Here is a 13,669-nt window from a genome sequence, read left to right as displayed (position 1 = left end):
TTTACTTCGTGAGCGAGCCCTCCGATTTTCAGGCGTCTGCGTTTTCGCCGGGGATCCACACTCGACCTGCAGCAACACGGCCCTTTTTGGCGACCTCTAGTGGGCAGGAGGCAACCCTGCAACACCAGGAAGAGCGAGGGCGGAGGAGCAGCCCCCCCAGGGCCCGGCCGGCTGCCGGGGGCCCGGCCCCCCGCCCCGCCCCGCCCGCGGCTCTCCCCGCGGCGGGCGTCGCACGGGACCCCGCACGGGACCCCGCGGGCCCGGGACCCGCCGTTTCGCCTCCGGCCGCCCGGCCGCGGTGTCGGAGGTCGTGGCGCCGCCGGGGGCAGTTTAGCGCAGCCCCTGCCCCGCGGGGCCCGCTCGCCGCCCGGGCAGCGGCCAGCAGGGCCCGGGCCGTTCGCTGCGGAGCCTCGGGGCGCTTCCCGCGCCGCAGGCCGGCGCCGCGGGGGGCGCGGGGCGGTCGGGACTCTGGAAGGGGTGCGGCGAGCGCGCGAGCGGGCCGTCCCGCAGGAGGCGCGGGGCCCCACCCGGCCGGGGGCTCCTCCGCGGGGCCCCGAGCCGGGCCCGGGCGCGGTCTCCGCGCCGGGAGAGGAGGGGCGCGGCCGGCACGGAAGCAGCCGCGGGGCGTCCCCCCTGCGGGGTCCGCGCGGCCCCGGAGTTTCTGGGAAAGGCTCCCGACCGCCGCCGCGTCTGCCCCTCACGTCCCGCACCCCGGTCCCCACCCCCAGCACGCTGCCGCCCCTTTGGGGCTACTGAGGCGCCCCAGTGGCCTGGCGCCCGCACTCCCCCGGGCGCCGCGCTCCCCGCCTCCCGCCCCCTCCCGGCCGCCGCGGGAGCGGAGCGCGAGGGCGCGTCCCGGGGGGCGCCCGGGGCCGGGGCGGGGCGCCGGGGAATCCCCGCCCGAGGCCCGGAGGTGCGGGCGCGGCGGGCGGCGCGCTCGGCGGGCGGGGGGGCGCGCGGGAGGCCCCGCCCCGAGCCCGCTCCTCGCCGCCTCCCGGCCGCTCGCTGCGCTCCTCGCCTCTGGACGGCGGCGGCGGCTGCACACCCGGCCGGCGGGAGCGGGGCCCGGAGCCACGCCGCCGCCCGTCCCGCCCGCGCCGCCGCGAGGAGGACGCCGGCCCGCGGCAGCCCCGGCTCGGCCCGAGGGCCCGGGCCCGGCGGGTGCGGCCGCGGAGGGAGGGTCCGGGAGCGACGCCGGGCGGCGGCCGGCTGAGGGGAGCCCGCCCGCGGCCCCGACGGCGCGCCCGGGCGGCAGCATGACCTTGGCGCGCGGCGCGGCCCGGGTGGTGCTGAACGTGGGCGGCGCCCGGTACTCGCTGTCGCGGGAGCTGCTGAAGGACTTCCCGCTGCGCCGCGTGAGCCGGCTGCACGCCTGCCGCTCGGAGCGCGACGTGCTCGAGGTGTGCGACGACTACGACCGCGAGCGCAACGAGTACTTCTTCGACCGGCACTCGGAGGCCTTCGGCTTCATCCTGCTGTACGCGCGCGGCCACGGCAAGCTGCGCTTCGCGCCGCGGATGTGCGAGCTCTCCTTCTACCACGAGATGCTCTACTGGGGCCTGGAGGGCGCGCACCTCGAGTTCTGCTGCCAGCGCCGCCTGGACGACCGCCTGGCCGACTCGCACCCCCGCGCGCCCGGCGAGCCCGAGCCCCAGCCCGAGCCCGAGCCCGAGCCCGAGCCCGGCCCGCGCGGCGAGCGGCGCGCGGCCGCCCCCCCGGGGCGCTGGCTGGAGCGCATGCGGCGCACCTTCGAGGAGCCCGCGTCGTCGCCCGCCGCGCAGGTGCTGGCCGGCGTGTCCGTGGCCTTCGTGATCGTGTCCATGGTGGTGCTGTGCGCCAGCACGCTGCCCGACTGGCGCGCCGCCGCGGCCGACAACCGCAGCCTGGAGGCCCGGAGCAGGTACCCCGCCGGCCCCGGGAGGGAGCCCTCCGGGTAGGACGCGCTGCCGCCTCGCCCGTCCGTCCCGTCCCGTCCCGTCTGTCCGTCCCGTCCGCGGTCGCGTCTCTGTCCTGTCCGCGTCCGGGGTGGCCCTCGGCGCCCAGCCTGCTTCCCGGGCCGCGCGCCGGGCGCCCCTCGCTCGGGCGAACTGCGGGCAGGGGCAGGGCGGGGGCGGGGGCAGACAAGCCTCCCCTCTTTGCGGCCTACTTTTGAGCAGTTAGCAGCCGGTTAATTAGGCTTCCGTAAACTTTCACTGGTGGTATTCAACAATCTAAAATTCAGCTAACAGCAGTTGAATTTATTTGCCAATTTTTGCTGGTGCTTGAAAAGATGAATTCTCGTTATCGTGAATGTGGCCTGCGCTACGCTGCCCACACATTCTATATGCTCTGCATAATATGTACTGGAATGGAATTTTTACATTATGAAGGCGATTAACTTAACGATAGACCCTAAATAACGGGTGTCTGCGCTCTTTTCTCTCCTTCTTTCTTACAAAGTATGAAGTGAACAAAGCACCTGCCGGCCTTTTGGTACCAAAGATTCACACTGTGACATTCAGGGGGATCTTTAGCATGGGGAGGGGAAAAAAAACACATTACCTTGGGAGAGGAGGAAACTCTAAACTGCCCTAAATCCAGAAACAGTATTTGAGTAATTTCTTTTTCACTTTACTAGGCTGAAAGGGAAAGATTTAAGTCTTTCCTTAGATCATTCTTATCTAAGTAGAGTCGGACTTTCACAGGAGACTGCCTGTTTGGGCACAAATACAAAATTACATATTTTGTTTTACCTTTGACACTTGTTATTTACCTTTAATACTTGTTTTAAGAATCCCCTTCATTCATTATTAAAATTAGGTTGCACCAGTTAATCTTTTCCTGGTAGGCATGTGCATGTTTCTAATGGTGTTATTTATCTGCTTTGATGTTACAGTGGGTGTCTTCCACACAATATTCTTCCTTTGGAGAGTAAAGATTTTTAAAATAAATCTAAGAAGTAAATAAAATTGTCTAGTACCATGGAGTCCATTACTGATATGCCATCTTGGCATGAAATCCAAGATACTTGCTTTGGAAGGAAATTCATTAGAAAGCTAATTTTGTTTAATGTATTAGGTTCTGAGTTTCAATTTACCAATAAGAATTACTTATTTGGTACTATAACAGTACAATGAAATTAATTTAGATACCTAAATACGTAAGTGCCCTTGATTCTTTTAGAGGGCCATAGAAAAATGATTGGCCTTGAAATGATTCACTAGTAATTGTGGAATTCTAAGGTTGGTGAAGGTTTAATTAGCAAAGGAAGCAGGAGAATTGAGTTATTAGTGCAAATATTTAGGGAAGTTGGCTGAATCATTATATAAGCAAAATAGTCACATAGGCTGAATAATAATTTTGGGGGGATGGGGGAGTTTGGGGCAAAGGGGAAGGCAGTCTGGAGGTCCTTAATGTAAAGCATTTGGAAAGAAATAGGAGACAAGAATAATAATGAGAGAGGAAGAGGGGGAGAGACCAACCGAAAAGGGGAGAGACATGGAAAAGAGGAAGACTGCAGAAGAAGTGAAGGAGAAGAGAGTAATGCTTAATTTGTGTATGTGTATTTTATGTATGTATATAATTATTCAAGTCAGAACTGTTTCCTAGATACGCAGATATTTCAGGCAAAAGCATCCTTTCCTTGGCTTAATGGCCCAGTTTTAAGCTCCACTCTGATGGTAGGTATGTGAAAATTAATATCTGTAATCCCAAACAGATAAACTGAAGGATGACTGAGTGACTGAGGAGGCTGCACATTACAGAGGGAGCCTCCCATAGCCTCCTCCAACAGAGAGGGTCCTAAACTGGCACTCTGAGAATAACCTCTCAACCCTTACTTGATTATGGTTGCTGAAATTAGTCTTTCTAAAACATCGTTCTGATCATTGATTATATGTGGCATCTACCAAATAAAATGAAATCTTCTGTCTTAGCCTTCAAGGCTCTTTATGCCACAGTTTGCCTTTTTTTACTTAGCCTGTTGTAATTTGGAAGCATCTTTTGAATATCTGCTGTGTTCAAGGCACTGTTGGTGTTTCAAATACTGTAACTTTTTTTTTTTTTTAAAGAAAAGGTGTCAGGTTGGTGATGTAGGAATCAGAGAACTAGTCAACAGTTGAGCTGAGTTGTTCTGAGAAGGCCTTCATGGTGTGAGGATGGAAACAAGTCATCTTTGGAAGGTTGTAGAGGTTGTATACTGCCCAACACTGGCAGGGGCTATTATTTATATAAACTACAGTGTTCGCAACCTGTACAACCATGTGTGTCCCACCTGGGAACAAAATAAGAATTTTACAGGTAAAAGAAACGGCATGAGCATGGGCTTGAAATTTGTGTATTATGTTTAGCTGCTGGGAATCCAGTGAGGGAATGAGAGGCGAATAGAGAGCAGATGTTATAAGGCCTGGAATGAGAGGGAGAATAGTTTTATTTTGCAAGCAATGGTTAGCCATTGATGGGCTTGGGGTAACTTGGTTATGAATATAAAGTAATGTTGTGAGTTTTGCACTGTGGATTGGAGATAGGGAAGATTGGAGGTGGGAAGATGAGTTTGGAGATCTGCCCAGAGGGAGGGAGTGAGAGCTTGAATTGCTTTGAGGTGGTGAGAATGCAGAAGAAATGAAAACTCGGGGAGATATTAGAAAGAATAAAAATTAATTGAAGGCATTGGAAGGATACAGGCTCAGGGACTGATTAAATAGACTTACAGGAGCTAGGAGCACTTCCGCCACCTGCAGGCTCCATTTGTCCAGACCAGCCTGCTCCCTTGTTCCCAAACCATCTCTTCCTGTGCATTCCCTTGCCTATTGAAACTGATTCATACATCAAGCCCAACTCAGATTCTATTTCTCTTTTGAAGCCTTTTCTGATTACCCTAGTAAATGTGATTTTCCTCTTGAATTTCTTGAGGGATTGCTTACTTGTGCTACTTATTTGGCATCTATAATATCCTCCCTGCCATGGTCATTATTTTTTCATATAAACATGTCCTAGCTCCTAAACTAGATGAGTTGAAGGGCCCTAGAAGGCAGCTAAATTCTCTTATACTATTTATTATGATAGCATCTTCTAGGAAAAAATGATTATTCCGGCACAATAAATATCTACTGTTTATATTACATTTCAGAATATAACCTTCCAGGAATATATCTTCTCTTGCAGAGATTGAAGATCTGTGTGGGGTAGGGCTGTGGTCTTCAGGTGGCTGAACTCTTAGTTGAGGAGGATGGGATCCTGTGCTAGAATGAGAAAAAGTCTGTTAAAATAATCAAAGAACAATTATTTATGAAGTACTTATTGTGCAAAAGGAATAAATATAAGAATATGATTTCTCTTTAGTGACCTCTGAAATTTTGTAATGGCACACAATCTGGAATTTGGAAGAAATCTTGAGAGGTTTTTCAAATCAATAATTAAACATTTTTTTGTGTATGGATGAATATGATCTTTTAAATTGATTTGTTTTAGCCTGAGCCAGTTTGGTTCAGTGGTGAGAGCGTTGGCCCACAGACTGAAGGGTCCTGGGTTCGATTCCAGCCAAGGGCACATACCTCGGTTGCAGGCTTGCTCCTGGGCCCCGGTTGGGGTACTGGCAGGAGGCAACCAATTGATGTGTCTCTCTCACATCGATGTTTCTCTCTCCCCCCTCTTCCACATTCTCTGAAAAAGCAATGGAAAAATATCCTTGGGTGAGGATTAAAAAAATAAAAAATAAATAAAAACACTTCTTAAAAAAAAAAAATTTCAGATAGTAAAAGAAAATGAGTCTAGAATGATAGGGTGTGAGGAGGTGACATGAGTTGAGAGTAGGATGCTGAGAAAGACCGGCCTTGGAAGAAGAAGGGAAGGATGTTCTAGACAGAGGGAACAGCAAATGCACAGGCTCTGAGATGGCAGTAAGCTCGGCTTCTCTACAGAACAGAAAAGCAGGGCCCATGTGGGCTAGCATTTAGTTCAAGGTCAGGAGAGGGGTAGGTGAGATTTGAAGGAGACAGGGACCTATCAGGCAGGGCCTGCAAGCCCTGGGAAGGAGTTTGGATTCCCCCCCCCCCCAAGTGTGACAGCTAAGCCTTTGGAAGGTTTTAAAGCAGAAGGAAGATAGGATCTGATGTGTTTTAAAAACACCAGTGACCCCTGGGTAGATAATGCACTGAGGGGGCAAGACCTGGCAGGTGAGAGAATGCAGGACTTGATACGGGGGAGTAGCAGTGAAGATGGTGAGAAGTGATTTGATTTAGGTAAAAATGTGGATGTTACTAATGATGACTCATCTGCAAGTGCTGGGACAGTGTGTGAGGTATCATTTACTGACTGAAGTGGTGTTAGGACCCGCAGACATTGAGGTCCCTCTTGCTTGACTGCCTTGGCCCACATGTAGTGAGCTGGGAATCCAGTTCTTTTCTGTGTAGGGTCTGCTTCCCATTTGGGGTATTGTGAGGAGAAGGCACTAGAAGAGGGGTCTCCTGAGCATGGGTGGGAGAGAGGTCATGGACCATTTTTCTTCCTGTACAACCAAAAGCATCTCATTAAAAGGACTGCCCCTTCTGTTAAAGATCTTTGGTGAAGACATTCACGACTTCCCCTAATGAACAATTCTGGTAACTAATCTTAGAACGAAGATGCTCTTAATGTTATATCTGATTGATAAGGCAAACTAAAGATTTTTTAGGCAGTTTGCTTTCTAGTAACATTTGAGGATCATTTCAACACTGCCAAGGAGATTAGTGTTCTTTTGGTATTTGAACATATATAGTCATCTTTTAAAGTTACTAAGCATTGCTGCCTGCATCATAAAAAGATACTCTCTGCTAGTCGGAACTTTGAGAAAGAGGGTGAGATGTCAAGTAGTTGTCCTTTTTATTTTTTGGTCTTTTTTGCCCCTGAAATTCTGTCCCCTTAGTCAGTCTTAGCAGTGGTGTTTTCTTTTGAGTATTAAATCTCTGTAGCATGCAGGGTCTTGCTGTAATTTTAACCTGTTTTTTTAGAAATTATTTCCAACAGTTGGAACTTTGATCTTTAATTTGTATTGCTTTGTGTTGTGGTGAGAATGTGAAGAGATATAAAGATGTTAAAATTTCTTGTAGTGTTATTTTAAGCCCAAGTTTAAAAAATGAAATTATCACAATGAAAAGCCAGGTGATGGAAATTTAAAAACCGATTATATTATTTCTGTTGCCTTGTAGGCCAGAATTACATAAATCCAATAGGTTTTTAAGTACTTTAAAAATAAAAAGCAATACTTGAAACTGAAGATGGCAGTCTTAGTGATTTTACTTTGCCGATAAGGTGGATGTTTTCAGAAGCCAGTAATTAATAGATCTCTGATAGTATTGAACATAGCCCAGACCTCAGTTAAATTCTGTTCTTTCACAGTGGACTGTTTCTTTTACTAAGTGTATAGGGTTTTTCTATCTGCTGCTAATTTTAGAATTCAGTGGAAATTTTCTTTTGTCAATACCTTTTCTTTGATCAAGGTGCTTTTCTCCTCCCTTTTAGTAAGCAAGTCATTGTCAACATTTTTCTCTTAATTTTTTAAAAATGAAAACGTTGTCCAGCTAGGTGTGGCTCAGCGGTTGAGCATCGACTAGGATCCAGGAGACCGCAGTTTGATTCCTGGTCAGGGCACATGCCCAGTCAGGGTGTGCAGGAGGCAGCTAGTCAATGACTCTCTCATCATTGATGTTTTTATCCCTCTCTCCCTCTCCCTTCCTCTTTCTGAAATCAATAAAGATATATTAAAAAAAAAAAAGGAAACTTTGCTCATTGGAAAAAAGTCTGGTTCTCAGGATTATGAAGTGAAGAGTAAAAGTGCCCCTTTCTTCTCAATCCCATTATCCAGTTTCTGAATATTCTTCCAGAAATTTTCTGTGCACATAAAAACACACACTTTTTCACACGTATATGCATATATAATTATATATACACATTATATAGATTTTAAAAAATTTATAACTGAGATGGTTCTATAATCTTGCTTAGCAATTTTCTTTTTTTCACTTAACATCTTGGAACTCTTTCTATATCAATTTGCATAAATCTTCCTCATTCTTTTAAAATCTGTATAGTATTCCATTGTGTGGATAGGTTACAACTCATTTAACAAATGTCTGTCCAGTCAATAATAGTAATGGCTTAATAGATACTATTTAACGAATACTTAACATATGCTAGTCAGTTGTTAACTTTCTACATGTATTTTGTCACCTAAGTCTCATAATAATCCTATAGAGTAGTACTGTTGTTATCCCCATTTTATGACTGAATTTAGATAGGTTAAGTAATATGTCCAAATTCACATAGTAAGTGGCAACCTGGTATTTGACACCCACGTTCCTGCGCTACTCTGCTGTGGAATGGTTAGTCTGACTCTGGTTTTTCAAAAATGCAAACAGTGGTGCACAACACAATTTTTTGAATAGATCTCTGCAAATTGATGTGTGTGTAAATGTTGGATAAATTCTAAAGGGGAAAAATGGCTGGGTCAAAAGGATGAATGAAATCCAGCACTCTTTATAATAATAGTAGCCATATAATAATGCAATGAATACTGAATAGAATACTAATATTACTCATATTTTTAAATATGTTTTTATTGATTTTTAGAGAGAGAAGAAGGGAGAGGAGATAGAAATAGAAACATCGATGAGAGAGAAACATTGATTGGCTGTCTCCTGCACGCCCCCTGCTGGGGATGGAGCCCGAAACCTAGGCATGTGCCCTGGCTGGGAATCCAACTGTGACCTCTTGGTTCCTGGGTTGATGCTCAACCACTTGGCCACACAGGCCAGGTTATTGCTAATATTTTTATAGCAAACATTTGGAAATAACCTCCTTTTAAAAATGTAACAGCTTTTTTGGGATATAGTTCACATATCATCGAACTCACCTTTTAAAGTGTACAATTCAGTGGCTCTTAGTATATTCATGGAGTTGTACAACCATTACCATCCATACTGTTTTAAGCATTATGGCTTGGTGGTGTATTTGAAGGAGTATAAAATGTGTATAAGGCTGGAGCCCGTGAATGGCTAAGAAAGGGATGCAGGCGTTTTGGCTGGGCAGATGTATCAGACAAAGCAACAAGCAAAACATTTGTGTTTGAATTCATTCATTTATTCATGAACCAGTTGGTTTTGTTGGAGTGTTTGGAATTGTTATGTGTATTTAATGATTTTCTTAGCTTGAGAGTAGCAAGGACTCCTCAACTTTTTCTTTACTGGCAAAGGGAAGTATGTAATCAAGGCAACCGTCTGACTTTATGAGGCAAAAGAAATGTCAAAAGGAAAAGGCTCTGGTGGAAAGAATCCAGAAATCGAAGTTAGGAGACTTCCCTGGACAGTTAATTCACTGCTCTGCTCTGGGCCTGTACCGTCACCTGTTAAGTGGGGATAGCACACAGAGGGTCAAATGAGAGAATGGGAAGCTAAACGTCCTTAGCTCTTTGTCTTTCCCTGTCATAGACCCCTTCTCACTCTATCTTTTCTTGAGGTTGCATGCGAGTATGTCTAGCTCCCTTTTAGTGTAGAAGTTTTTTGCGAACAGAAATTCTGTGCTTCACAACATGTAGTGCGATACCTTGCACATGGGCAGGCACTCAGTTTATATTTTTAAATAAATTATACATGTGAAAGACCCATGCAAATACAGCAGCATTTTCATTTTCTATAGGAGACAACTCATAAATTGTCTTCAACTATGAGCAGGATATATTTTAAGAAATCAATTGCAAATTGGTTTTATGTCTCCTCAGTCATTTATTCATTAATTTCAACAAACATTTATTGAGTAACTAAGTATCTGAGACTGTTTTAGGTGCTGGGGATCTGGCAGTGAACAAAATAGAACCCCTGCCCTCAAGAATCATCTCTTTTAATAAATATATCACAGGTGAAAATAAGTACCATGAAGAAATAAAGCAGAATAAGAGGTTTACAGAGTATGAGCCATGGTTAGGCAAGGCCTGTCCGATAAGATGATGGATGTTTGAATGAGGACCAGGAGGGATGCTGGAGGTACCCAGGAAGATATGTGGGCAAGAGAGTTACAAGCACAGAGCACAGTAAGTGCAATCCCCTGAGATTGGTGTGCCGTTGATCTATTGGAAGAATAGTAAAGAATTAGAGTGGTAGGGAATTGGGGGCCAAGGTGCAGGAAAGTAGATCTTATACAGCCTTAGAGGTGCACCAACTAAAAGGATTTATTTTTGATAGTCGTCTTTTTTAAAAGAGAAACGGTAAGGACTTCTGATTTGCATGTGAATGTGGGTTTTAAACAGAAGACATAATTTTACCTAATTTTAAAACATCACTGTGGCCCTAGCCAGTTTGGCTCAGTGGTTAGAGCATTGGCCCTCAGACCAAAGGGTCCTGGGTTCGATTCCAGCCAAGGGCTTGTACCTCAGTTGCAGGGTTAGAGCAGGAGGCAACCACTTGATGTGTCTCCTCATGTCAATATTTCTTTCTGTCTGTCTCTCCCTTCCACTCTCTCTGAAAAAGCAATGGGGGAAAAAAATCCTCGGGTGAGGGGTAAAAAAAAAGATCACTGTGGCCCAGTGTGGAAGCAAGGGTGGAACCAGTGAGGCCGTTAGGACCACTGGTTCACTTTGACACTCTCAGGGCTGCCTCGAGTCCTGGGGGCAGGCAGCTAATGGCCACGTTGGTCCAGGTTGTGGTGGCAGCTTTTTTTTCTTTCCTTTTCTGGGTAAAGATACTGTTGTAATCGGCCAAGTTTGCCTCTGACGTCACTCTTTTTTTTCCTTTTTTTTCTGACATCATTCTATGACAAGGGTCCCTACTTGTCCCTCACACCTTGTTGCAGGACTGGTGGGTAGTCTGGAGACTATGGCCTGCAGGTGATCAGGTGCACTGCCTGTTTTGGTACAGCCCCTGAGCTAAGAATGTAAAAACCACTTTCAAATGGTGAAAAGAAAAAACCAAAACAAAAGAAGAATCCTGTTTTATGACTTGTGAAAATTATCTGACATTCAAATTTTAGTGTCCATAAATAGTTTTATTGGAGCATAGCCACGATAATTTATTTACATACTGTCTATGGCAGCTTTCCTGCTACTTCAACAGAGTTGAATAGTTGCAACAGAGACTGAATGGCCTGCATAGCTTAAAACATCTGGTTCTTTATAGGATAAATTTGTCACTCCCCTGGTCTAGAATGGCCTGTCACAAGACCTAGGCCTTCCCAGCTGTGCTGCCTCAGGCACATTCCTTTCTAAGCCTGAGTTTCCTCACTTGTAAAAGAAGGATGTCCATAGTACCTATGTTTTGGGAATTGAGGATCTAGGATTTGGTTACTGATTCTTTTTTTTAAAATGTTTTCAGAGAGAGGAAGGGAGGGGGAGAGAGAGATAGAAACATCTACTGGTTGCTTCCTGCATGTCCCCTACTGGGAATCAAGACAGTAACCCTGTCATGTGCCCTGACAGGGAATCAAACTGGCGACCTCCTGGTGCATGGGATGCCGATCAGCCAGCTGAGCCACCCCGGCTGGGCTGATTACTGATTCTTGTCTTCTAATCAGCGTGATGCCAAACTCTGCCCTTGGGTCTCAGTGAGGCCCATCCTGACTCACAGATTGTTGTATTTTCCCAAAGAACTTACCTTAACCAGAGCATGCTGTTCAACCATGGGAGTTCTGGTGAGTGGGGGCTTCTATTAGTATTACTGGTTGGTGTGGGAATTCAAGTACTTGTAAGTTAGTGAGTGTATTGATTTCAGATTACAGATGTAGACTCACCAGTTTACTCTGAATTGGTAAATGTGGGAGGTGGTGGGAAGGGCTGGATGATCAAAACTGGGATCCACGAGATAGGTCTATTAAATCGGGGACTGTGCCTTTGCAACATGTTAAACGTTTATGATTTTATAGGAAATAAAATGGGAAGTACATTTCAGAAAAGGAAGTGAGTCGTATTTATTAATACACGGAATAACTCCGTTTCCCTGAGGCTTGACCAAGACAGCCCGTGCCCTCCTTCTCCAGCAGCCTCCTGTACGCGGGGGAACAGGCAGAGTCATGAAGGAGAAGGCGAGATGGCGAGGCTGTAGGAGGGAGCGCCGGTGTGGGGCAGAGCTGGGGCAGCCCTGGGCGTCAGGCAAGGGTTTACACTGCAGCCTCACTGAAGTCTGCGCTGCATTCCCGAGTGCCAGGCACAAGAACACAGTGGAAGTGGCACCAAGCTGTGTTAGGAGTTGTCTTCTCCACCACCACATGCAGTTAAAAAAAAAAAATCGCCTAAGAATGCCCTTGACAAAGCAATCAAAACTATTAATTGTATTACATCCTGACCTTTAAATATATATTTTAAAATCTTCTGTGTGATGAAATGGGAAGTTGCAGAAAGCACTTCTGCAGACTGATATTTCATGGCTGTCTCGAGGGAAAGTGCCGGTACAGTCGGATGAGCTGCAAGCTGAACTAGCAGCTTGTTCAGGAAACACAATTTTTATTCTGAAGAATGACTGACAAACTGTGGTTATTTAGACCTGAGTATATAGCAGACATTTTCTCATAAGTGAAATAGGTGAGTCTGTCACTTCAAGGGAAACAACGGACAGTATTTGTTGCCAATGATAAAATTAGAGATTTCAAGTAAAAAACAGACATTCAGGAAACTTGAATCTGCCATTGCATGCTTGCCAGCTTCCCAATACTTAACAACTTTTCTGATGTGATTGGAGATGGTATTAATCAATGTGATTTGTAAAATATCATAGAATGAAATGTGTTAACATTGGGAGGTTTGCATCCATCATTCAGTAACCCATACATCCTAAATGACTAATACCTGATGTTACAAAACTATGTGAGGGCAAAAGATCCACTCTGAGTGTCAGAGGGACCCATGGATTTGAATGAAACCGAATACCAAAAGTTCAGTGACGTGATTTCAGTTTCCGCATTGCTGCTGACCTTTAAGAAACTACCACTTTATGAGTTTTGGTGTAGTATCAAAAAGTATATCCACATTTATCAGTAAAGGCTATTAAAGTGCTCCTCCCTTTTTCAACTGCCTGTTTTTGTGAGGCTAAATTCTGTTTCTATTCTTTAAAACATCATAGCAGAACATTTAATGTGGAAACAGGATAATTCAGCTGTCCTATATGAAACCAGACAGTAATGAGGTTTGCAGGAAGGTTAAAAAGAAGACTGTCACTTTGCTCACTTTTTTTTTTTGGTTTTGGAAAATATGCTTATTTTTCATAAAAATATGTCATGTGTATGTAATAGATCTGTTGTTTTAATGTGAATAAATATTTAAAAAAATTCCTAGTTTTACTATCTAGCATGGCAAATATTGCTAGAGATATATTGCTACATAAAACAAAAGCTCTTTGGGGACCTCAGTAATTTTTAAGTGTAAAGGCATCATCTTGAGAGCAAAAATTTTGAGAACCATGATTTTAGAGACACAAGTTTCCAAACCCTCAACATCAGTACGTACACTTTCATTAAACAGTTGGCTTGAGAACACGTCTGTGGTGAAAGCAATGTTCTTTGACAATTCCTTCTTCCATTTAAAAAAGCACTCCTCTTACCATCTTGAGTCTTCTTAAACAAGGTGCATTGTCTCAGGGTATAAACACCTATGGATTCTAGCCACTCAAAATATTTTTTCTTTGGCCTGGCCGGGCGTGGCTCAGTGGTTGAGTGTCGACCTAGGATCCAGGTGATT

General features: G+C 46.1%; 1 protein-coding gene across 2 annotated transcripts in view; it reads left to right on the top strand.

Moving 5' to 3' along the window:
* Positions 1 to 1,256: 1,256 nt before the first annotated feature.
* The window catches only part of KCNG3 (potassium voltage-gated channel modifier subfamily G member 3), a gene marked incomplete at its 5' end in the record, with an annotated part of 28,340 nt that continues 15,927 nt past the window's right edge, over positions 1,257 to 13,669 (top strand). Inside the window, one exon of one of the 2 annotated variants that reach the window (XM_081156605.1) lies at positions 1,257 to 1,900. In XM_081156605.1, the coding sequence (XP_081012731.1) occupies positions 1,257 to 1,900 (644 nt within the window). Of the gene's footprint in view, positions 1,934 to 13,669 lie in introns of both variants that reach the window. The other variant, XM_081156604.1, reaches the window with a different exon arrangement.

Source organism: Miniopterus schreibersii, assembly GCF_964146895.1.
Source record: "Miniopterus schreibersii genome assembly, chromosome: 13".
Lineage (NCBI taxonomy): Eukaryota > Metazoa > Chordata > Mammalia > Chiroptera > Miniopteridae > Miniopterus > Miniopterus schreibersii.
Note: the sequence above shows the minus strand (reverse complement) of the source record. Positions and strands in the feature narration are given on the sequence as shown.